The sequence below is a fragment of the Girardinichthys multiradiatus genome, chromosome 8 (genome assembly GCF_021462225.1).
Source record: "Girardinichthys multiradiatus isolate DD_20200921_A chromosome 8, DD_fGirMul_XY1, whole genome shotgun sequence".
NCBI lineage: Eukaryota > Metazoa > Chordata > Actinopteri > Cyprinodontiformes > Goodeidae > Girardinichthys > Girardinichthys multiradiatus.
In genome coordinates, this window is record NC_061801.1 from 18,982,614 (window position 1) to 19,007,312 (window position 24,699).

General features: G+C 37.1%; 1 protein-coding gene across 4 annotated transcripts in view; it reads left to right on the forward strand.

Moving 5' to 3' along the window:
• The window catches only part of ccbe1 (collagen and calcium binding EGF domains 1), a 59,233-nt gene extending 36,970 nt beyond the window's left edge, over positions 1-22,263 (forward strand). The window contains exons 1-10 of one of the 4 annotated variants that reach the window (XM_047372015.1): positions 3,197-3,298; positions 4,864-4,916; positions 5,074-5,208; positions 6,389-6,526; positions 7,158-7,267; positions 9,587-9,695; positions 11,207-11,337; positions 13,348-13,383; positions 18,794-18,829; positions 19,766-22,263. In XM_047372015.1, coding sequence (XP_047227971.1) covers positions 4,895-4,916; positions 5,074-5,208; positions 6,389-6,526; positions 7,158-7,267; positions 9,587-9,695; positions 11,207-11,337; positions 13,348-13,383; positions 18,794-18,829; positions 19,766-20,026 — 978 coding nt within the window. In that variant the 5' untranslated portion in view covers positions 3,197-3,298; positions 4,864-4,894 and the 3' untranslated portion in view covers positions 20,027-22,263. Of the gene's footprint in view, positions 1-3,196; positions 3,299-3,430; positions 3,543-4,863; positions 4,917-5,073; positions 5,209-6,388; positions 6,527-7,157; positions 7,268-9,586; positions 9,696-11,206; positions 11,338-13,347; positions 13,384-18,793; positions 18,830-19,765 lie in introns of those variants that run through there. The other 3 variants (XM_047372016.1, XM_047372014.1, XM_047372012.1) reach the window with 3 other exon arrangements.
• Positions 22,264-24,699: the final 2,436 nt, after the last annotated feature.

Genomic DNA, 24,699 nt, shown 5'->3' on the forward strand with positions numbered 1-24,699 from the left:
ATAGCTAAATCAATGTACTTATCTAATTCTTCTGGTTCATCTACAAGGACTAGTTTGTCCTTTATGGGCTCGTTCAAAGACTGGAAAAACCCCGCCTTTAAGGCGCTTGCGTTACAGCCTGAGGATACAGCTAATGTACAAAAATCGATAGAAAAGTCAGCTAAAAGACGATTCTGCTGTTTCAACGCCCACAAATTGCGGGCAATACAGGACTGATCTGAAGCTACATCAATCGTCTGTTTAAACTCCTTAATGAAATCCTCATATGACAACCCGAAACCAGTGCAGTTGGAAAACCTTGCCTCCGCCCATCGGAGCGCCCTTCCAGTTAACAAACTTAAAACATAAGAAATCTTACCCTCATCATGCGAAAAAGCTTGAGGTGACCGGTTAAACACCGACCTACACTGAAGTAAAACACCACGACAGCCACCCATCTCTCCAGAAAACCTCTCAGGATGAGGAGAAGAAACATCTCGAAAAGGTGGTGGATGTTGGGCCTCCAGTGGCTCAGCAGCACCCCCAATGGGTGCGGCAGACTCAGAACTACAAGCACCTTGAAACAGTGATGCCAAATGCTCCAGCTGCTGGTTTGTTTGCAGCTGTCTATCTAGGAGGGTTTGGAGAGTAGAACTGTGCGTATGAATTTGCTGACTACGTTCAGCTAAAGTTCTCTGAAGGTTCTCCGCTGGGTTAGGCTGGCCTGAGTGTTCTGTCATGATTTTTACAGCCGACTTAACCCACATGCAGAGACTCTCAGAGAACTTTGTAAAAGGAATACGTTTTTATTGAAAGATTGATCAGGAACAACAGGAGCGACGAGTCTAATCTTCCTTACTGTGAAAACACAAAGAGAAAAGATAAACAGCTGAACCTCAGAAACATGAACCAACATAAACGTATCTTACTGGAGATTCCAGAATAACCCGCCAGGGAGAGAATAAATGTCAGGAAAGGAGTTCAGCTTGCCATGCACAGACTAGATCAGGAAGTAGCCTTAGCCACTACGGAGGACTAGAACAGATCAGGTAGGATTCACACCACGGAGGCAAAAACACTCAGGCGCCGAGGTGTTGGCAACCTTCCTCTATATGCTTCCCAGCTGATGAGTAGATGCACAACACCTGTCGCCTCAGCTACACTCCTACTGGCGGCACCTAGTGTCGAAAAGGTGTAAGCAGCAGGCAGCAGAACTCCAAATCCTGACAAGCGGTCAGTGGATCCTTAAACATGGAAAAAAGGCAAACAAAAAACAGACTTTTGAAGCTGTGCATCCCATTACAACTGGCATAAAACAATACCTTAGAAAAAGAACATCATACCTACAGTCAAACATGGTGGGGGTAATCTGATGCTCTGGGGCTGCATTGCTGCTTCAGAAGCTGGAGAAATTGCTATGATTGATGAAACTTCTAGCAGAAAATTGTGTAGAGAAGAATGCCCAGTCTTCATTTTGTCAAAGGTCTGGTTTGGATACATTTTTTTTGTCTTAATAACAAAAAAATCATAGTTTAAAAACAGGGTTTTGTATTTACTTAGATCAGTGAAATTAGTTTGATGATATAAAATAATTAAGGGTAACAAAAAAGCAAAAGTAGAAGAAGTCCTTAAAAGGGCAAACTCTTTAATTGTATGGTATCTATAAGTGCAAAGCTAAGCCTAGAAACAACTGTTAAATGGATGCACTCTTCAACACTTGCTGTATGAGCAGTTTATACCGTGACATGCTCCATATGGCCACATTTCCTGAAAAGTGATCTATAAAAAAGGATTAACTGCTGTTCCACATTCTCAAGCCAAGGGTTTGAAGCTCGTAGCCAAGAACCTCTGTGTATTTTTGTTTTCAGACTGCTGTTCCCAAGAGTACTGCTCTTATACCTACCCGCAATAAGATGCTTTACAAGGATGCAGTACAGCACCACTTTCACGTGCTTTTTGGTAGTACACTGTAAGAAGAAAGTAAACTTAAACTAATTTTATTTAAAATGTATTTATAATGCTGCAAGGCAGGCTGTGCAAACAATAATTAGAGCTGACATGAGTGAACACACGTTAACCACTAGAACAGAAATCCAAAAACAAACACCTGAAACCCTGATACTTTTCACACTGAGTGAGGTAAACAACAAATGTGTGATAAATGTGTGTGATCAGCAGAGAGCAAAACTACCTCACAGACAATGGAAATACAATTACAAAGTACAGTTGAAACACCTGTACAGAACCATAGCAACAGGATAAAAAAAACCTAACTTTAAGACATAATTAAATCAAAGAACACTTAGAAGGTTATGCACCAGTGTAGTGCAGTAGAAATATTGCATGTTTGTACATTAGAAGTATACATTAAAGACAAAAGAAGCATTCGAATATGTTTATTTGCTTGTTCCAGAAAGAAGTAAAACATTCGAACAAAGTCAAATTGCTAAAATGAAAGAGTGCCTAATAAAAGTCTAGTGTGTTTAGCCATCAAACATTTCCAGATTGTGTCATGTTACAACCAGAAGCTTTAATGTATTTTTCGGGGGGATTTTTCTCTCATAGAGCAACACAAGTAGCACATAGGCTATTTGTGAAGCAGAGGGAAATAAATATATTGTTTTTAAAGGTTTTTTTACAGATACAAATATAAAAAGAATGATGAAAATTTGCATGCCTTGCACTTTACTCCGACACCCCTAAACAAAATTTAAGTGCAACCAACTGCATTCCAAAGACACCTAAAATTTATTATTAGTAAACAAATAGCATCATTAAGACCAAGTTTGAGACAAAATTCTGGAGAACACTAGAGCAGGGTTATATTATATTATAAAAAAATATCTCAAGCTTTGAGCTCATGGAGTACTGTTTAGTCCATCATATGAAAATGGTAAGAGTGTGACACAACAGCAAATCACCCTGAGCACACATTCCTATGGTGATACATGGAGGTTTTAGTACCCTGCTGTGGGGATGCTGCAATTTAGTGAGAGTTGATGGAACATCATCTATATTTTTGCTAACGCTACATAATTTTTTTCTACTTTGTGTTGGCCTTACACATTAACCCCCAATCCCACCCCACCCAAACTCCAGTCCTTGCTGGCCAGTGTCCTGCAACTTTTAGATGTTCCTCTGCTTCAACACACCTGAATCAAATAATTAGGTCATTAGCAGGACTCTGGAAAACTAGACTGCATACTGAGGAGGAAATGCAGCCACTCCTTTGAGGTGTGTTGAACCAGGGACACATCTAAAAGTTGCAGGACACTGGCCCGCAAGGACTGGAGTTTGACACCCATGCAATAGATAATAGGTAGGTCAGTTTGTGTAAACAAAAGGAATTTTATCCAATGAAGATAGCTGCAATGCTGAATAAAACAGTGCAAATATAACAGATGTGGTACAAATAATTGATACAAAAAAAAGCCTAAAGCTAGAGCACCCAGCCCTGACAATGCACCAAGTAATCCTCCTTTGGGCCACTCCTGGAAACATTTTGCCTAATGGAGGAAGAATAACTATTGCAACTCAAGACAAAAACATCCAAAAAAAGATAGGTATATACTATGCAAGAAACCTTACAAACTGAGTTTTTATCCCACACAAACATGTGCAAACTTGAAAGTGGTTCCTATCCTACTTTCTGAATGGATAACATCCTTTATCAAAGAGCAGAAAGATATTGTGAATCTGGGCTAGAAAAAGAGCCCCCTGACCCACAAGTCTGAAAGCAGCTCACTCTAACTGTAAATCTGTAAATGTTTGTCTTGTTTTTAAACTTTGTTTTAACCACCCAGAATATAATGAATGTGAATAGCTCTATACATATAAGGAATAATATTAATTCTGTTAATTCTGTATAAAAACAAGACTTTTCAATGAGAAAGTACATTAGAACACATTAATTATTCATTGTCATTGTGAAACTGCAAAATTGGGAAATTACTCAATGAAATTGAACATAATTACTTACCTGGAAATGTCAAAGCGTCAGTTGATGAAATGTTCGCATCTGCTAATTTGTCATGATTGATGACAGTTTTATTTAGAAAGTTGGTTTTATTCCAGCTAAAAATGTATTCAGTGGCCACCACTCTGCCAAGCTAAACAAGATGTCATTCTTGTTTAGCTTTGCATTCTTGTGTAATTTCTGTAAAATGTTGAAAAAAAGCCCTGGTCTTAACTCTTCTGTAGAGTGTGCCCAGTAAAACTATTCGAACTGAAGTGTCATGTCACTCAGATTGTCAAATAAGCAGGTTTGAAACACACAACTGATTTAAAAAAAGAAATAGGGAAAAACAAGTCGGAAAAAACTTTAAATTCCTATTTTCTAACATAACTTTTTTTCTCTCCTCTTTTGTGCAAGCATTTATAACATTTATAAGCACTCCAGAAAGGCAGAAGCTTAAATTGAAAGGGTCTGGAGTTATTTCAGCAGGGGGGAAAATCTGAACCCCATTCTACATTATTTAAAGCAGCATTGTTCTCTAGAAGCAAGGTCTCTGCTATTTATCTGCAGTTTTGGTCTAAAATTACACAGAGTTAATGGAAGATTAATTAAGATAAACGTGCAAATGACCAAAGTATAGTGTCAAAACAAGAAAGATCATTTCATCTCTGCTTTAATCTCTTAGATTAACAGATTACAGAATAGATTAGGATTTTAATTTCAATTTGAAATTTCAGGAAAAGTCCTAACTTTGCTTGGACAGTTTTTCTTTTATTCTTTTTATAACACACAAACAAGCCAACTGACACTTTGACTAAACCGGCAGGCTGTGGTTTGTTGGCACGTCTCTTTGCTGTCTGGTCATATTTCCCTTTGTAAAGATTTCAAGCAAAGACTGTTATTGTTAAGATCAATTTGATATTTTACAGGAGGAAATGTTGCAAGGGCTTCAAGTTTGTGATGGGCCAGTGCATTCCTGAAGGTAGGAGACACAGTTTGGATGTCACTTCTAAGGATTCTACCAAAAATCTCTTAGGTTCTTTAGTTTCCTACTATCTGATTATTTTTAATATCTCTTGTTGCCTGCTTCAAAGTTATCATAAGCTGCATTTTGTCATACTTTGATCCTTTTTTACCAGACTACGATGTGTGCGCTGGCGCCCCTTGTGAGCAGCAGTGTACTGACCATTTCGGTCGCGTAGTGTGCACTTGTTACTCAGGTTACCGCTATGATCGTGAACGCCACAGAAACCGAGAGAAGCCCTACTGTCTGGGTAAGACCCAATAATACATATCAATGTATTTCATTTATTGAAAGGAGCTCAGACCAGTTTATTGTAATTTCTTAGAAAAGCCAACAGTTACAAGAAAACGAGTCAGCTTATCACTGGGATCATTAAACAGATTAAGGTAAAAAAAAATCTTAAATAGATAAAACATGAATAATTAAAAACACAAAGCAGAAAGAACATAAAATAACAGCAGCACCACAAAGCACATCATTTTCAACACAGTCAAGTATTTCAACAGCTTGAGCTAGAAAGCTGAGCAACAGTCTTGTACTCCAGCATTCAGTGTTGCCGTGCCTGACAGCAGCAGTCAAAAAAGTTCTTGAGGAGGGTGTCACATAACTCTGACTGATACCTAGTGCTCAGCTTGATGAAACTCCAATACTAACTTACTGTTGTCTCTCAGTCAAGTTCAGAATCCAGACGCTGTTGGCAGTGTGTAGGTCAATAAGGAGAAGCTTCTCTATTAGTGACTAGGGAATGATGGTAATAAATGCTGAGCTAACATCAGTGTGCAGGATTCTGTAATAGGTGTCATTATTGTCTAGATGAGTGAACGTTTTGTCCACTGTGGTAGATAATGCATTTTGGTAGTCATTAAGCCATGATGAAACATTTTATTTTGCTGCTGGTGTGCTTGTAGAGGCTTTTAAGCATCTAGAGACTGCAGCTTTACTGATGATAAATTGACAAATATAACATCTTCCTGTTCATGAGGACAAGCTTAAAGCACGCTTCCTGGGTTGAGATCAGGCCCATGCTGGCTTTTCTATCACATTCAACTCTTTCACATTGTGATCGAACAGACGTTTCCAAAAATAAAGAATGTCTAAATGTCTATGATGCACCATAACAAAATAGGTTTGTCTAATGTTAAACATAACCAGTTGAGAGTTGTAATAAATTTATTTAGTATTATCTATCCAACATTTGCTTTGTTTTGCATTGAAAAATCGATAAATTAGGAAACATCTCTACTATTTCAATCCTATGAAATCCCCTTGGATGTTTTAATATGACTTAAAACTCCAAGATTCCTACTTTAATTAAACGCTAATTAATTGCTTTTTATGTTGCTAAATGTAGGCATGTTAAGTGGATGCATTTTAAACAACATTTTCTTTTCATTTGCTGGCTAAATCCCTTCTTTCACTTAAACACACAGACATTGATGAATGTGTCGACAGAAACATGAGCGCCTGCTCTCAGATCTGCATCAACACTGCAGGGAGCTTTAGGTGTGAGTGTGAGAAAGGCTATTTCCTGGATGACGATGGGAAGACTTGCACCAAAGGGGAGAGAGGTGAGGGCACACATCTTCTCATTATTCACATCAAACAGCAATGTGGAGATGAATACGCTGTGTTTTTGGTGTGTAATAGAGACACTACAAACATAGACACCTGGTAGTCATTAGACATCACTGCCTCTTGTGCACGTCAAAACAGTCCAGCTACCCAAACACACTGCTGGCTTTCTGACTCCTGGTCTTCTCATTTTGTTGGATGCATGTGAAGAAAACACAAAATGTCAAGGCGATAAAAACATCTTTTCTGCCCAAGATTTACTAGCCAATGAAGCAGCGAGGGGCTATAGATTTGCTACTCCCTCCCATGAGAGTGTCTTCTGTTACCTGCTATAACATTTCAGTGCAGGCTGGAAAGTGTGGTGCACATGATTATGATCATGATTTGTGTCCTGGTGCTTTGTAATATAGGCGTGAAACATGGCATTCAGACATTAGCACCCGCCCATTGTCAACAAAAAAAGTAAAATATGAATAAATGCTAACTTTAGTATCTGTACATATTAAAGCATCACCATTGAAAATTTGGTGGATACCATATCTACTAATCAGGCTACATTTTCATTAAATGTTTTCCAGTTTTTTTTGTCATATCTTATGTAACTCAAGCATTTTCCACATTTCCCAGCAGTTCATCTCTTTGAGAAGTGTGATAATTTAATGAACGCTGGAACTTGCTCAGCCACTTGTGAAGATTTCCTCCAGATCAAGATGTCAGTACTTCAGCTTAAGCAGAAGGTATGGGACCACAGAGAAGAAACATTTGTCTGATAAAAGTACAATTTTAAGTGTACTGTATCTCATCCACTACACCCAACACTTTACCACATTACCAAAAGGCCCAGCCAAAAATATCTGTTAAGAATTTTGATTTTGCTGCATGTATGAAAGTATTTATTTTCTGTATCACTTCCCATTGCCAAAGCTATTTGCCCAAGGAGCACACCCCAAACAGTATTGCAGAAATGGCTGCAGGTACATATTAACAACTCTCAGGAGTCACATTAATACAGTTTTTAACCTAATAAAAAGAAAACACTTTAAAGAAATCCCTGGTGTTTAGCAAGCTGATGCATCTCTCGTACACACGAGTTGGGTGGAAACTGATGTAAAAGTCAGCTGTGGAGTTAACGTGTCCATCTGTTACTGCAGACGTCTGAACCTTTCTGAGCACGTGTCTGTCAGTAGCAGCGCTCAACACTCGGCACTGTAACATATGATGTATTGCTTCCAGCTGTGTGGTCTTTCCATGCAGCGTATATATAGTTCAGCATATATTAAGAAAACATAATGAAAAATGTTGTTTTTGGTGATTATGTAATTTTACAGCAAATGCTGAAGGGTATTATTATGGTAATGATCAGAGGGAAGTTAGAACATGCATTTTAGAACATTAGTATGGAAGCAAATCGTTACCATATTTCAAATGAAAAAGCATTTCCAGAAATGCTTTTTCATTTTAAGAATGTGGCTGCATTATTTGACCCATAAATAAAATTAGTAATCAATCATCCTATTTGCATTTAAATTTTCTTCTTCACGACTGCACATTTTATGCCATAATCAAAAAGAAAACAAAGCAGACATTGCTTTTTCATTTTCGTGGTCTGCCCGCAAAGTACTGCCCAGAACTCGAAAACGAAAAAGCATTCCGAGCTGCGGGCGCAGAAGAGTGACGTCAGCAGCCGCTCTTCCTCAACTCCCTGCTGACCGAGCTACCCATCTTGTTCAGTAGGGGTAACGATTTGCTTCCATACATTAGTTTGTTCACATGCATGTTTCAAAGGCTGATGGTTTCAACAAGTGCCTCTACACTAATCTTTCATCTTCTAGGATCTTGATTTCCAAATAAAATGCAAAATTAACTTTTGTCTGGGAACATAACTTTTGACCGCTGGGCAAAAGTCCAAGTTTTTTTTCTGCTTGGTGCATATAAGACAGTCACTGATACAGGAGTGGTTGAACACAAAGATTGTTGTAGCCCATGTTCTGGATACATCTGTGTGTAGTGGCTCATGAGTGGCCTTTACTTCACAGTCCTCTCAAGGTGGTCATCTCTGTTAATTGTGCACCTTTTTTCTTACAGAACTTTTTCCTTTTACTGGGCTTCCCATTTATATGCTTAGATACAGCACTATGTGAACAGCCAGCTTCTTTAGCACTGACCTCTTGTGGCTTACTTTCCTTGTGGAGGGGATCAATGACTGTCTGCTGGAAAACTCTCAAGTTAATGTGTAGACCATAACATAACATAAAATTTTTTGTTAGCTGTAACCTATAATAATCAAAATAAACTTTAACAATGTATTTAGATTCACCAGTAATTACCAATGCACATTAGTACCTTAATTTCTAGAGTTCAGGTCAAGGTTAAGGCTGAGGTTTGGTATAAGGTTAGATTAAACAATTGTTCTACTAAAGGGGTTATGCAATAAACTGAGGTAAAATGTAAAGCATATCCCTATAAGGATGTCTCTATAAGTTTCTGTTTGTATTTGAGTGTGTACACACAGTATACTGCAAAATCGTGCCGGAGCGCTGAGCCCCAGATTAAGCTCTTGCAGAATATCAAGATGTTTTACATGTTTCCCAACTGGGACTGCCAAATCTATAAGATGTTACACAGATCAAAGATAACTTTTTCCAAGGATGCCTCTTACAATACAGAGCAGAAGTTGTCCTGATCATGCTGCATAATGCAGACAGGTTGCCTTGCTTCCATCTGTTTTGGTCATGGCTTGTTATGTGGTGCAGCTACAAGATCGGCTTTCATCTTTTGGCAGGGTATATAATTCTAGCATAATTTTACATGATGTTAGTTTTCCAGTGTCTAATTTTCCTGTAACATTTGAGGGTAGAAGCCTTTAATGGATCATTTACTGTAAACCATTTAGGGACCAAATGAAATGACTGCATTTTGGATTTTGTTTCTTGCTTGATTAGAGATTGAATAGAGAAAAGAAAACACTCCATCTAGTTATTTATAGGTCATATATTACCGTATCAGTTCTTACAGCCATTTTTTTGTTATTGTTCTATGTCCACCTCTTTTCTAAGATGGCGTTGCTGTCAAATAGTGCTGATGTCCCTGTGCAGATGACCAGTGAGAAAATCCTGACATCGCCTATATTTTTACCAGGACCTCCAGGTTCCCCAGGGCCTCCAGGTGAGAATGAATTTGTGCCCAAATGCCCAAATATGTCCTGCATGTGGAAAGTACCCTGCATGCAGATGGATGGATGGATGGATGGATGGATGGATGGATGGATGGATGGATGGATGGATGGATGGACTACTAGGATTTTCTTGACATTTGCATCATTTAGCTAATGCTAACACTTTCAGAGAAGTTGCAAAGAGTAAAAGGATCTTGTAGTACATAGGTACTACAAGTTATGTGTCTAGTTAGATGTGTGGTGTATAAAGTGTATAACAAGACTGCCATAATATTATTTACATTCTATGGCACACTAAAAACAGTCATCAGTACTTACAGGAGAAATTTATATTTCTCCTAAGTCTATGGAAAGACTAAGCAGAAGCTGGTCAGTGAGCCTACCAAAGGCTTACAGCAATTTGGAATTTGTCATGGACTGATGAAAGCAAAAATTAGGTTTTTATTTTTGGCCACACTTCCAAAAGTTATGTTTTAAACAAAAACAACAAAGTACATCCACAAAAGAACATCCTATAGACAGTGAAACATGGTGGTGGCTGCATCATCATCATTGGTTACTTTTCTTCAGATGTAATTACATTGTTAGTCAAAGTGAATGGAATTATGAACATTGTCTTAGCCAGTCTGTTTTGAAACCTTCAGGTGGTGAAAAAGAAGAGAAAAGATATTTTCTGCATATGTCAAAATCAACAGATGTCAAGAATCACAGAGAAAAATTATCAGTTTTGCTTTTACGTATAGGATGATTAACAAACGTATTTGACAAATATTTGACAAATTAGAATCTTGGCTTGGTGATTGCAAAAATCACAAAAAAAGCTGATTTTACAACATTTATTTCGCAGATGAATTTTTCCTAAGAAATTTACTAAGAAACACAATTGTGTGCAATGTGAGGTTCAGATACTTAATAAGGGTGGTGTATCCGTTCACTGACCTTCCCATAGAAGGGCAACCTCTTTATCTCCTCACCTCCAGCCTCAAAACAAGGATTATCACAGTGCATTCTTTTTTTTTTTTTTTGAGTTTCTGAACCTTATGAAAGATGTCAAGGCAGGTCTTAAGAACCAAAAAGGTCAAATCTACATTGACTCCAGAGAAAATGTCAAAAGGCCAACATGTTGGCTAATATGTCAGTGCCATTCATAAAAGGGGGTCCAAAACAATGGTCTACATCTGGGGAAGCTGTGGCTCAGGTGGTAGGAGTTCACCCTGTAAACGGGTTGCCGGTTCGAACGCCCGCTTTGTCTGTCTCAGTCGTTGTGTCCTTGGGCAAGACACTTCATCCGACTTGCCTGCTGATGGTGGTCAGGGGGCTCGGTGGTGCCTGTGTATGGCAGCCTTCTCTCAGTGCGCCCCAGGGCAGTTGTGGCTACATTGTAGCTCACTGTCTGTGTGTGAATGTGTGTATGAATGGGTGGATGACTGATTGTAGTGTAAAGTGCATTGGGGTCTCTGGGGATTTTACACACATTGCTTTATTTCTGTCATTATTCTAGGAGACTCAGGACCAGTGGGCCCTCCAGGATTCATAGGGCCCCCTGGTCCACCTGGTCCCAGAGGCTTGATGGGACCAATAGGACCAACACCAGACCAGTACCACATCAAACGTGGCACTCGAGGACCTGTGGTCAGTTTATAGATGCTTTCTTTTATCTAGCAGGCAACTGTATGTCTTAATTAAACACACTTTTCACAGTTATGGCTCTGCCTCCATCTTTGTTATATGACATTTCATGAGGTTCTTTTTGTCAGGCATGTTAGTACATCTTTGAAACTCCAACACAGCCTTTGAAAACTACTTGGTTTTAGAGTCCAGCAGCAGAATCTCTGTCTGAAAATTCTGCTAGACCATCCAGAACTTCATCGAAATGTTTTTCCTGCAAACAAGAGTTACTTCATAAAATCAGTTCTGCGTGTTTTTGTTCATGCTTTGGGCAGTTCCTAATAGCTTCTTTCAAAGCTCAGATCATGCAAAATAAATACTACACTTGCTTGTAGTTTAAGAAAACATACAAATGTGATTTTATTACTGATCATTGGAATGAGACATTAGTGCAATTAACAGACGTTTGGTAGGAACAATATAATGAGTTGTCTATGCTACTTTTTGGGAGATTTTGTATCCCGGTCACTAAAATATAACTATAACAGGTTTGGATGTTAAAGGCAGTGAAATTCCATCCAACTAGCCCAATATAGTACTATCATGCAGTATTATTGCATTGAATTGGGAATGCAGTAATATTATAACATTAGAGGAAATGCTCCCAACTTAGATTCTAGCTCCAAATCACTATAGGAACCACAATGGTGGAAGTGCCCCTTCTAGAAAGAATTATCAGATTATTATCACAAATTCCTGTTTGTGCCAGGAAACCCACACAAGTTTTAGCAAATATTTTGGTGAAATTATAGTTAGTGTGTTTTATCTTTTCCGGAGCCTGCTTTGATTTCTGATTATCCATGTCAGTTTCTTCTCATCTGTTTGGGTTTTCCTCCTGGGTGTGACCAAATAAACATCTCAATAACTGCAATGTTCGTTTTGCAGATGAGAAATCCCTTAGCTCGTGTAAAAGACCAGTTCTGAAATATTTCTGTTGGTTTGCCTGCACAGCTCTGCAGTGAGTTACAAGACATGCTTAATAGTTGCCTCAAAAAAGGATGGAAATTAATTTCCACTTTTGTCTGGAAAACAGATTCTGTTGGCGTGTGGGTTTTACGAACCAAGCGAATTGAAATAATTTCGTAATCCTGCATTGTGAGACAGGCACAGGGAGAGAAAGAAAATACACCCTCTTTCTTTGACCCTCATCTCTGCTAGGTCAGAAAGGATGACACATAGTGATTGTAATAACAACAGAGCGGACCGAATCCATTTACAGCTTCAGATGTTTTCTTTGGTTTGCACTATTTGCAGCACTCACACTTGCCTGCTAGTGTGAACTGTTGGTGTTGAGGTGGGGGATATGAATCAAAAATGCAAAGGATATAGCCAGCCAGACATGCTTTTGCTTTTCAAAGCTCCTGAGGTTTTTGCTGTCTCATTTTTTATGTTAAATCAGAACATCAACTCCTGCAGTAGAAAGAATCTATTGCTTTTTGAGTATGAATATGTGTTTGTGTAACAGTTAGATGTGAGTTTCCATCACAGCTCTTCATATGTTCAGCCTGTTTAAGCAGTTAATCAGTCCACATGTTGGTGAGGTGAAACTCAAAGGGCATTGCGCTCTTAGGAGGTTTTGGCCATCAGGTCACATGTGTTTGACTGCATGCAAGGTTTTTAGGCATGAAAAATGTCTCTCAGGCTATGCAATTGACTGGATATTGGCGTTTCTCCCTTTACAATAAGTCTTTGAAGATAATTGTTTCATGAAAGACATCAAAGCAGGCTCTGCCATTGATCTGAAGTCCCTCAGGAAAGTCCTGAGGCCTTTAGTTGATCTCTCTTGGTGGATCATAATGGAGCACAGTTTTTGTGGTTAGCAAGCGTGTGTCGATTTATCCAACTAAAATTGTTTTTGTTTAAGGCATGGCAATATTACATCTACATTAGTAAGACTCCCAGAAACCAGGAATGTGGGTCAAATATGCCTATAAGAATATTTATGTATCTTCTGTTTCTATGTTTTTTCAAAAGGGCCCCCCTGGAGCACCAGGGAGAGATGGCCTAAAGGTAAGATCTGATGTTATGTAGTCATTAAAATGTTTAGCTTTTCAGCAGAAAGTATGCCATTCTGAACTAAAGCAAGGCTGTTCAATATACTAACCTCTAACAGCACAGAAAGTTTTGGGACCAGTATCTTTAACATTGGTTTGTTGTATTGTATCTTAAAATAGGAGAAACCCATCCATATGAAGAAACTGGATAGACTTGCCAAAACCATTTCACTCAGCAGACATGCAATTATTAGTATTAATCCAATCCTCAGAATTGTGCAGTGTTATAAGCACAAGACAGTGCCAGTATATTGCAAAATCTCAGCTAAATGTTGCCCAGCCAAAGCTTTAGTCTGAAGATTAAAACTTTGCCGCAAGTTGATACAAGTGGATCAAACAAAGCTGCTGTGGCAAACAGAAGCCTGCCTGATGGTGGGTAATCCATAAACCCAGCAAATGCATGGTTTAATTTTTCTGAATGCAGGTTGTATCTTGGGATTTCTGTTGTCTTACTGTGTCCTGGGTGAGCTCTGTATTAATCATGAAACTTTCAGCAAACTCTCTTCAGCATTCTTGGTTAGACATTACCCAGTTTGCAGCTGTTTTGTGCCTCTTGTGCCAAGCTGTTACCACAGGTGAGGACTTCAGATAACTAAGGTTATTACAGTTGTCTGTAGTGTTGTGTGATTTTTATAAAATATTGATTAGATTGAATATGGAGATATGGTCACAATTTTTCAAGTGGGTAAGATATATGCTTTTTCTGCCTTTCTTTTCTGAAGCCTAAGGTCAAGTATTAAAAACAATACTTTAGTCTGTTGTCATCTCTTAGAATAACAAGGCAAAATTCAGATTTCATCTTTGTCACAATCTATTTTTAGCATTAAAGCATGTTAGTCCATTCATTCTGTCTTAGATTTGTGAGATCTAATTGCAGAAAGATGCGGACCAGCTCAGCAAAAAATGTTTTCATGTCGTTCTAATTTGCTAAGGAACATTTTATCCATGCTTGGGCACTGTGCCACAAAGCAACATTTAAAAAAAACAACAACAAAAAAACGATGGGGCAGTAATTTATGGTACTTTAGGTCAAGTTCAGATGTTTTTTACAGAATATGAAGCCCTGTGAATCTCCAGAATGTCAGAATCAATTTGAACTGAAAAGAGGCAGCTCATGTAGTTTAGACAGCCAAATCTTAAATAAAATCTGACCTGAAGTGGCCCGAAAAAGACAGTGGCGCAATTTCGGTGGTTTAAAGAAACTTAATGTCAACTCTCAAAACCACTCCATATTAGGGTCTTTGAAGTACAAACTACAAGTATAAAACCTTAAGAAATTCACATCTTGTAAAGGCTTTTATATCCTACCATTAATTGCTTACTCTATTAATTGAATGCATGGACTTAGGTGCATCTTTTCTTTATTGTTAGAGTACCTTGGCACACTTTCAGTAAACATGGGATGTTTGTGTGGATAGACTGGAGAATGATGATCTGCCTCACTGTGTTACAAATTCAAACCATCTGCCAAAACACTTGCAGCCTCAGTGTGACCCTTAACTACCAACAGTGTCTCTGCGCAGTCTAGAGAAGTCTGGAAAAGAGCAGAATTTGTATTTTTATTTTCCAGTTCTGAATAAGAATGTAAACTAAAAGTCAAATTGATTGATTATATGATTATATTTAAATTGATTTTTTTTTCTTTAATTTGCCTCATCACACTGTTGCAAAGGACTGCTCCCATGCAGTATTTGGTAGGATTTTATATTTCAGGTCTCATGCATTCACATTGTGCATGCCAAAAATACCGTATATTTAAGTGGCTGAGACACTAAAGCACAAGGAAAACGGTGGGGACATCTTCAGGATGAAAAATAAAGAACAGAGTTTGGAAAATGTAGGTAAACTGGCCCTGATATTAGCATCAAAATATTAAGCAATACTATCTCAATTACATGTTTTTTTTTTTTTCTGATATCATGCAGCCTTGGAATGAAAATTTACAAACTGGGATTTATAGCCTTGTCCTGTCATATTTAACTGAGCTTCTCCACCACTACACTCCCGCTCGGTCACTTAGGTCTGCTGACCAGCTGCTTCTGGTCATTCCCAGTTCCAAGCGGAGGCTTCGAGGGGATAGGGCCTTCTCTATTGGGGCCCCTAGGTTATTGAATGCTTTACCTTTGCACATTCAACAGACCCCTTCACTTTCCATTTTTAAAACTCGTCTAAAAACTTATAACTCATTGACATTCAACACAACAGACTTGATTTTGCTAAACTTTAAATGGTTTTGATTTTATCTGTTATATTGTTTGGTTTTTACTATGTTTTGTATTAAGTTTTTAAGTTATTTACATTGTTGTGTGTTTAGCTTTATTTTATTTGATGTTTTTTTTTTTCTTATCTTATTTGTCCCTGATGTTCAGCACTTTGTTTCAGCTGTGGCTGGTGTTAAAGCGCTTTATAGATAAAGTTGATGATGATAATGATGAAATAATCAGCCTTTAGTGTAGGAGATTTTAGTTGTTATATGACAAGGTTAGAGAATATCTAACCTGTTAAGTCCTAAGGGTTTTAGAAGTGATATCTGCCTGAAATTGCGTACCTGAAATAAATCAAGCATAGCTCCACAGTTACAAAGTCTAAATGCAGACTTTTGGTACTTGTGTAAAGGTAAGACATAAAATAATATTTTTCAAGTAGAAACAGTATTGCAACTGTTACTATCTCTGATTTCTTTGTGATTAAACAAAAAATATCAAACACACCACACACAGCTCACGGGTTGTAGGGCTTAACAGGCTAACTTGGCACAGAAGCCAAAAAAGCTGTGAAATGGCCTTATACCACACTCAATAATGTGATATTTGGAACCTAAAGATAAGTCCTGACTACTTTTCAAGCGGTTTCATGTTTTTTTCATTTTCTAGAATGTTATAAAAAGAGACAGAAGTGGGTAGAAATTTCAGTCTAGAAAAGTATGAATTTTGAAATGAAATATGTGTAGAAACCCTGTACCAAACAATTGAAACCACCAGAACAGTCCATACAACTCTGACTAACATTTAGTTAAGTGGCTCACTAATAATGTACCATATTGATGTATTTGACAGTTTTTTTTTATTTGTTTTTTTATTACACAGTTTCAGGTTTTTGTTGCAGCTTTTAAACTTGAACATTTTTATATTTGGCCCCATTGCAACCACAAACATCTGTGTATTTTATTTGTATATTACATGACAGACTGACACCAAGTAGTGAATGATCATGAGATGGATGGAAAATGGTAGACGATTTTTAAACATTATCCAGAAACATTAGTTTCTGGATAAAATCTAAATAAAATCTGCAACCAGATGCCTTCAGAAGTCACCCAATTAGTAAATGGAATTCACTCGTATGTAGTTTCATCTGCTTATAAATACCACTCTTATCTGAAGGCCGCTGAGGTTTGTTACAGAACATTTGAGAACAAATAGCACCAGAGAGGTCAGCACTAAAGTTGTAGATTAATTTAAAGCAGGTATGGATTAAAAACAAACTTTGCTTTGGACACCTTATTGGGCACTGTTTAAAAAAATGAAGGAAAGCACCCTAGAGACTAGAGAAGCTACAGAGATCCACTGTTCAAGTGGATCACAGAGCACCTAGGTGGAAGAAGGTGATCTGCTGAGACAAAAAACAGAATTGAACTTTCTGACCTACATGAAAAATAAACACTGCCCATCACCCTGTACCCAACATAACTGCAATGAAACATGTGTTGGCAGTTTCCATTCAATGACTCTTCAAGCATTCTCTTACAATATTAGTAAGCATCCAACATCAACTCTAAAGACACTATACTACTAGATAACAAACTTAACCAAGAACAAAAAAGATTTTTAAAAAAAGCAACACTAAAGTGATGGAATGTTTTCATTGGCTATTTTTAGTCAAATATTTAGGCTTTGCTGCCAGAACTGGAGAGAATGTAACTGTGCTGAACTGATCTTGAGTCTCAGCACTGCAAATAGAGTATTAAAATAACTTAATGAAAGTAAAAGGAGACATTAATTTAGTTTACGGGGTCAAAATTGTTTACCAATCATGTGAAAAAGGATGTTGTCTAACAAAAATAAAAGCCAAAACCTTTAGGCTGAACAAAAGTTAAAAAAGTATAGTTCAACATCAGTAACTTTCACCAAGCCACTGTTAAATATTTTACTCGAAGAATCTTCCTCTGGGTATGGTTTCCTGCCAGTAGATTTGGTAGATTGCCCAAAGTTGATGGAATGATTAAAGAGGAGGGACTGGCTTCCAACACTTGGCATAACTTCAGACCCTAATGGTTGAAACTTGTACAGAACTGTGACTCCAGCAGGACAATAATCCCAAACAGACATCAAAACTGATTGTGTAATGCATAAAGCAGCCAAAACTAAGGTTTTAAAGCTATTTCTACATTTTTTACCTCAGTTCTGTCAACAATGTGTAGACTATGCCTGAAAAGGTTCAGTGGCACTTTAAATTAAGGTCCACCAAAATGACTAAAGGACTGCTTATATAGTTTATTTAACCACAGCTTAATGGTGATGTAATCAAGGTATAGTGTGCTGAGAGGCTTCCAAGGAAACATGGTAAAAATGAAGTACAGATACTTTTTGCTCTAAGGTTATATATATTTGACATGTTACGGTTTTTAAATCGGGATGTAGCATTAATGATTTAATGCTCCCAATAATATATCGTTTGTGGGGTCATGTTTTGAACATTGTGTTCAAAACATAGCCGCACAAATCATTGTGGGTGCAGCTGAGAAAATTGTAGATAGTCCTACAACAGGTATTGGGAGAAACTTTTTTTCTCACACAGTCTCAATAATGATCATTTAAAAGAACCCTTGATCGAAAATAACTGGGCTTGATTCAGGACATCCCTAGTTTTAACATATGTGTGTTTTGGTCTTAGTATGATTTTTATAAATACTGTTACCACACACAACCACCCACAATGGCACTATTTATTAAACAATGAGCCTAGGTGGACACATTTGTGAAAAAATAAAACACTCAAAAATCTTAAGATTTTTGTTGAATTACAAATGTAAGTATACGTATGGAAGTGTACCCTCCTGGCAAATTATGCATAAACAATATTTTCCATAAACTTCATTAAGAAAGAAACAGCTACATTACCCACCACCAGGCAGGCTTCTGTTTGGCACCTCGGCTCCATCTACATTTTTTACTTTTAGACAAACATGTTTATGTTTTATTCTAGAGGAAGTTTCTTTCGTTTCATACTTGCTGCATTTGTGGGAACTTTCCTGCCCAGAGCATTGTTTTATATTCCAATATTATGACATCCTCTCGTGCAATACTCCCACCCCTCTTTTCTTTACTGTAATTCAACTAAACTAAATATTTGTTTTGTTTCCTCAGGGGGAGAGAGGAGCTCCTGGGCCTGCTGGACAACCAGTAAGAATAACACTTTTCATACTGATGACACACTTTTGTAACATGCTTTATTTAAATAAACAATTTAAGCTAGGTAACTCATTAAATCAAGTGCCAAAGGACACTGAGCAACAGTTATATAGGATGCGACTCACAGCCCAGGGTGAAACTACATCAGAGGGTGGCACAAGCATTGGAAAAACAAATGTTAGCATCTAACAAGTTTTTGATTGCTTACTTGGATGTCCAATCAATTGGGATTGGGTGTTATCGTGTTGGCACTGGAAGAAAATGTTACCATACACGGCTGGAGGCTGAAAGCAGTGAAATTGGTACCTAATTTGTAGATTTCTGTTAGTCGTTAATCTGAAGGGCTATTTCAATCATTTTTAAAGGAATCTGGACTATTTTAGATCATCTTTTGTTCAAAATCTAAAGTATTCATACTTGTCAGACCTGAACTGCATTGGTGTGCATTTAAAATATATTATTTATAAGACAGTGTGAGAGTTATGAAACCATTATTCTATTTATGAAGCACAAAAAAGAGCATGTTTTATTTTATTTATTGCAGGATCACTTTAAATTGGAAAGAGCATGAAAATAGGAATTTAAAGACCTATATTGAATTATTCTACAGTGATTCCAAATTTGTGGAAACAAACAAGTAGGTGTTGAGGGCAAAAGGAGAGAGTTTTTCATTCTGCCAGCGATAAGTAAGCTAAGCATCTCTTAGACATTAACCAGCTTTAATACATTTGAAGGTGGTAACAAGTTATCATACCTTGTCTTTCTCATAAAAGATTATAAAAAAGATAGTTAGAAAGTAAATCAAAAGAAAGTTAATAAAGAGATCACCTTCTAAAATTACTGTTTAAAAGGGATATTAGATATATTTTAATACTTATCAAGACCAAAACATTTCTTATTTTGCTTGTTGTTTTGCTTATCTCCCAGGGGCCCCCAGGATCTTTTGATTTCTTGCTTCTGCTGATGGCAGATATACGCAACGACATTGCTGACTTGCAGAGCAAGGTGTACGCTCGGCCAATGCACTCTCCGGAGGAGGACATTCCTTTGGCACCAGACAGCTGGAGAGACACAGCAGACAGTTTGGACGCAGGATCAGGGGAGGACTATAAGGAACCTCCATCTCAAACTGGTCGATGGTCCAAAAGGAACAAGAAGAGAAAACCCGGACGAGAGAGAACAAACTGACCAGACTGATAATGAAGGGTGGTTTTGGATACTGTCAGGTGTAAATATTGAAGTGGTTTGCTTTTGTATTTAATGGATTTTAAGAACATATTTTATGCTGTTTGATTACAGATGTTTATTTTTTTATGACCCATAAAATATTGTCTGTCTTTTAGCAAATGTGAGTAGACTTAGTATTTGCGTATTTTTAAATGTATATGAGGAAACATTTAGCTAAACAATATCTAAGCATTGACACTCGTGTATAATTTCACAAGATGCAGCAAAGCACCACAGTTGCTGCACTGGAATAAATAAAGTGGCTCTAATGCCCTCACCCATAAATACTTTTCAGTTACTAACGTATAGGTAATTGGAAAGTGGCAGTGCTGCTCAATTACTTACGCTTTGACTGATATTCAACAGTGTTTATGTCCAAATTAAGATTATTTGCAGTCTGAATAATTGTCTTAATATGTAGTGTATATTTAAGTTTTATGTAGATGTCCTCCTGTTCTGTTTATGTCCAAATATGAAAAAAGACCCACCTCTAACAAAAACATACTCTGTTTACAAAAGTCTTTACAGTATGTTTGAAAAACTTGGAGCTAAATTAGGGACTATGCCACCTTCCTTTTTTATTATAAAAACAGCAATACATGTACTTACAATAGTTAGTGTTTAGTTTTTCTGGTACTAGAACAATGGTGTCAGCTCTTGCAAGTTCATTGCACGTTGTGTGGACAACAGTACATTACAAATGAAAAGATGTTAACCAGAGCAAGCATATAACATCAGGACTACATTCTCTGCTCAGTTAAGAAATGGCACGGATGTGGAGTGAAGTAACAAACTGTAAAAACTGTTATTGTCTGAAACGAAGCAGGATATAATGTTAGCTCATTGTAGCTCGGCTGATGACATTTTGGTTTTCTCCACACATTTAAAGCACATTTAAAAAGTTGAGGGGAACTCATTACAAAGGAAAGACAAAAAATAGATGTTTATATTCTAATTGACTTCTCAGAAAATAATGACAATATGAGGATTGCCTAATGATTAACAGAAAATGTTTTTCTCTGTAAAAACACATTTAGTTTTACATCATTGGTAATGAAACTTGCTTTTGATTTTGTGAGTCACAGATACATGAAACGTAAACCTAAATGTTCATGTTTCAAGGTTGGAGAATCTTTTTACATATGCGAAAGTCAGTCTGTTTAAATATACTAAAAACATTTACATTGTCTCCATCATCCTGTTATGCCATCTACTTTTAAAGTTTATAAGCTCTTTGCTGGAATTAACTTGCCATTTTAAAGTGAGAGGTAACTTTGGCATTAGACTTAAGGATGGATTTTAAAAGCAATAAGGTTTCTTTCAACTTAATAACTTTGTTGTTTCATGCTTTGGTTGATAATACCTCTTCAGCACAGTGAATGGACATGTAGCAACCCATAATGTAATATTTGCCAATACAGTAATACCTTCAAATATTAAAATAATTGTGTCCATTTAAAATGTAATTAATCCAATAATATAATAATTTGCCCACAAATGTCATAATGATTTTGGCCAATAATATAATAACATTTTGCCATGTAAAAATTTATCATGTTCACACTGAGCAAACAAATGTAGGTCACATACCCACTGTTGTTTTCCTGAATTATTAAATGCACTTAAGACTAATTAACTGATTAACTAAACTTTAACTAAACTAAATCGAGTGCTGCCTGGTACATATTCTTGATAAATTCATATGATGATTATGAAGTCCACTATACAGATTTTTCACCAGCAAACTGCAAAAAATCTTATTTGTGCATCATTAGGTTTGGCTGTAGAGATTACTTTTTGAAAGGACATTAACATATTGTGTTATTGGCAAATAGCTAGTATGTCAATACTAGCTATTTGCCAATATATACAATACAATATTACAGTGTTCACAGGTTATTACATTATTGGCTTTTTACATTTAAAACAGCCAAAATTATGATGTCAATGGCTGTTAATACATAATTGGTTGCAATGGGGCATTTTTGTTCTACGTGTGAGAGAGTTTTTAGTTATAATAATAAATTATTTTCAGAATTAGAAGCATACCTGTTAGTGTGAAGCTCCATATTTATGTGCCACCCTGTTTCAGTGAAATCTGCTTTCCAAATATTAACTGTCTCAGTGGATTTTTGATTTAATTACTGAAAGCTTTACTATAAGCAAATAAACTATATATAAAATCATATATACAATAATGAATTGCTTGCTGCTGATTCTGTAATTAAATCCCTAATTTAAAGGTAAGGTAAGGTAAGTTTATTTATATAGCGCTTTTCAGCAACGAGACACTCAAAGCGCTGTACATACAATTACAATACAATCACAAAGCCAATAAACACAGATACAGACAGAAAAACAAATCAAATGATCAAATCAAACAACAGAAGAAATTTAAAAAAGTAAAACTAAAGAGAATAGAATGATGGACAAGAAAATGAAAGGAAAATTGGACTGAAAACGTAACTAATAATATTTAGATGGCACAGTCAAAGGCCACTCTAAACAAATACGTTTTTTATCTTGATTTAAAGCAACTTAGGGTTTCTGCGCTTTTACAGTTTTCTGGGAGTTTATTCCAGATTAGTGGAGCATAAGAACTAAAAGCTGCTTCTCCATGTTTGGTTCTGGTTCTGGTTCTGCAGAGTAGATTTGAGCCAGAAGACCTGAGAGGTCCGGGTGGTTCATACACTGACAACAAGTCTGTAATGTATTTTGGTGCTAAGCCATTCAGTGTTTTATAGACTAACAGAAGTATTTTAAACTCTATTCTCTGAGCTACAGGGAGCCAGTGTAGGGACTTTAGAACCGGGGTGATGTGGTCCACTTTCTTAGTTCTAGTGAGGACGCAGGCAGCAGCGTTCTGGATCAACTGCAGCTGTCTGATTGACTTTTTAGGCAGACCTGTGAAGACACCGTTGCAGTAATCAATTCTACTAAAGATGAACGCATGAATTAGTTTTTCAAGGTCCTGCTGAGACATTAATCCTTTAATCCTGGAGATGTTCTTTAGGTGATAGAAGACCGACCTTGTTACTACATTTATGTGCCTCTGAAGGTTCAGGTCTGAGTCCATCACTACACCCAGGTTTCGAGCCTGACTGGTGGTTTCTAGCTGTATTAACTGAAGCTGTGAGCTAACTTTTAACCGCTCTTCCTTTGGTCCAAAGATTATTACTTCAGTTTTGTTTTGATTCAGCTGAAGAAAATTTAGGCCCATCCATGCATTGATTTCTTCTAAGCATTTACCCAGCGCTTGAATGGGTTCATAGTCACCTGGTGACATCGTAACGTATAGCTGTGTGTCGGATGCATAGTTATGATAACTTACGTTGTTGTTTATTAAAATCTGAGTTAGGGGGAGCATGTAGATATTGAATAGGAGGGGCTTGTTCAAAATAATAGCATTGTAGAGTTCAGTGTGAAGTCGTTCATTCTGTGAATTTCGCCCATCGTCAAACAGGTACATGTTGGGAGCAAGTGTTGCATTCCCCTTACAAATCCTATTTTGACTTATAGTTTGGTTGGAAATGAAAAATCATAGCATATAAAATGTGCAGAAAATAATAGGCAGCTCAGATCAAATGGGTTAAAATGCAAACCAATACCAGAAAGAAGTGGAGGAAAACAGAAAACTACTATTCAAATGAATCAAAGAATAGGCAAAGTAAAGGCACTGATCAGATCCAGGGTGTTCAAATGGAGCTCATGTTGCCTTATTCTCAAGAAGAAATGTACTTCAAATGGATGTTTAAACAACACAACTATTTCGTGCACACCAAGCAAGCGGCATTTTGGTTCCAGACCAACAATATTAGTGTGATGGAGAAACCACACCAATCCCTCGACCTTATTCCAATAGAAAACTTGTGAGGTGACATCAAATATGTTTCAGAGGCAAAATCCAGAAATGTAGAGGATTTGAGAAAGGATGTCCAGTCTTCCCAGTATGGAATACCTGTTCACAATTCCAGAAAATGGTCAACTCCATGCAATGCAGAAGTGAAGCAGTTCTTAGAAACTAGTTATACAACTAAATATCAGTTCAGTGATTCAAGGAAAAGCTAGATCTTTAATCATTTTCCAGTTTATACAGGGCATGTTTGAATTTGTAAAGGAAGATGCAAACAACTCTATTTTTTTCAAGACCTTAATATTCATTTTCCTTATCTTACTAATTCCTTACAAATTTCATAAAATGTTTTTCCCACTAGAACAGAGTGGACAGTGGTCCCAGCGCATCAGAAAAATAATGTTCATCCTTTTTCAGACCACTAGATGGCAGCCTTCTCCCACTCTCCATCTCAGACATTTGTGACTCCAGCCCTCTAGATAGAGCATAGAACATGGAGCTTAATGAACCTATTGAACTTTGTAGTGTAGATCACAAAGAGGCGCAATATACTTATCAAAACCCAATTATGACTAAATTCTTGTGGAAAAGCTAATCCAGAGTAATAAATGACTGCTTTTCTATTTAGTTTAGGACTCGAGCTACCAGATGCCGGCAAACAAAAAGTTCACTCAGAAACTGACTTGTCTCTGTCAGTTTAATTATTATAAGCAATTTGTTCCTGGAAGCAATGAATGATCTACATCACATTTCAAGGACATGTGTTAAGTTGGAGCTGAAC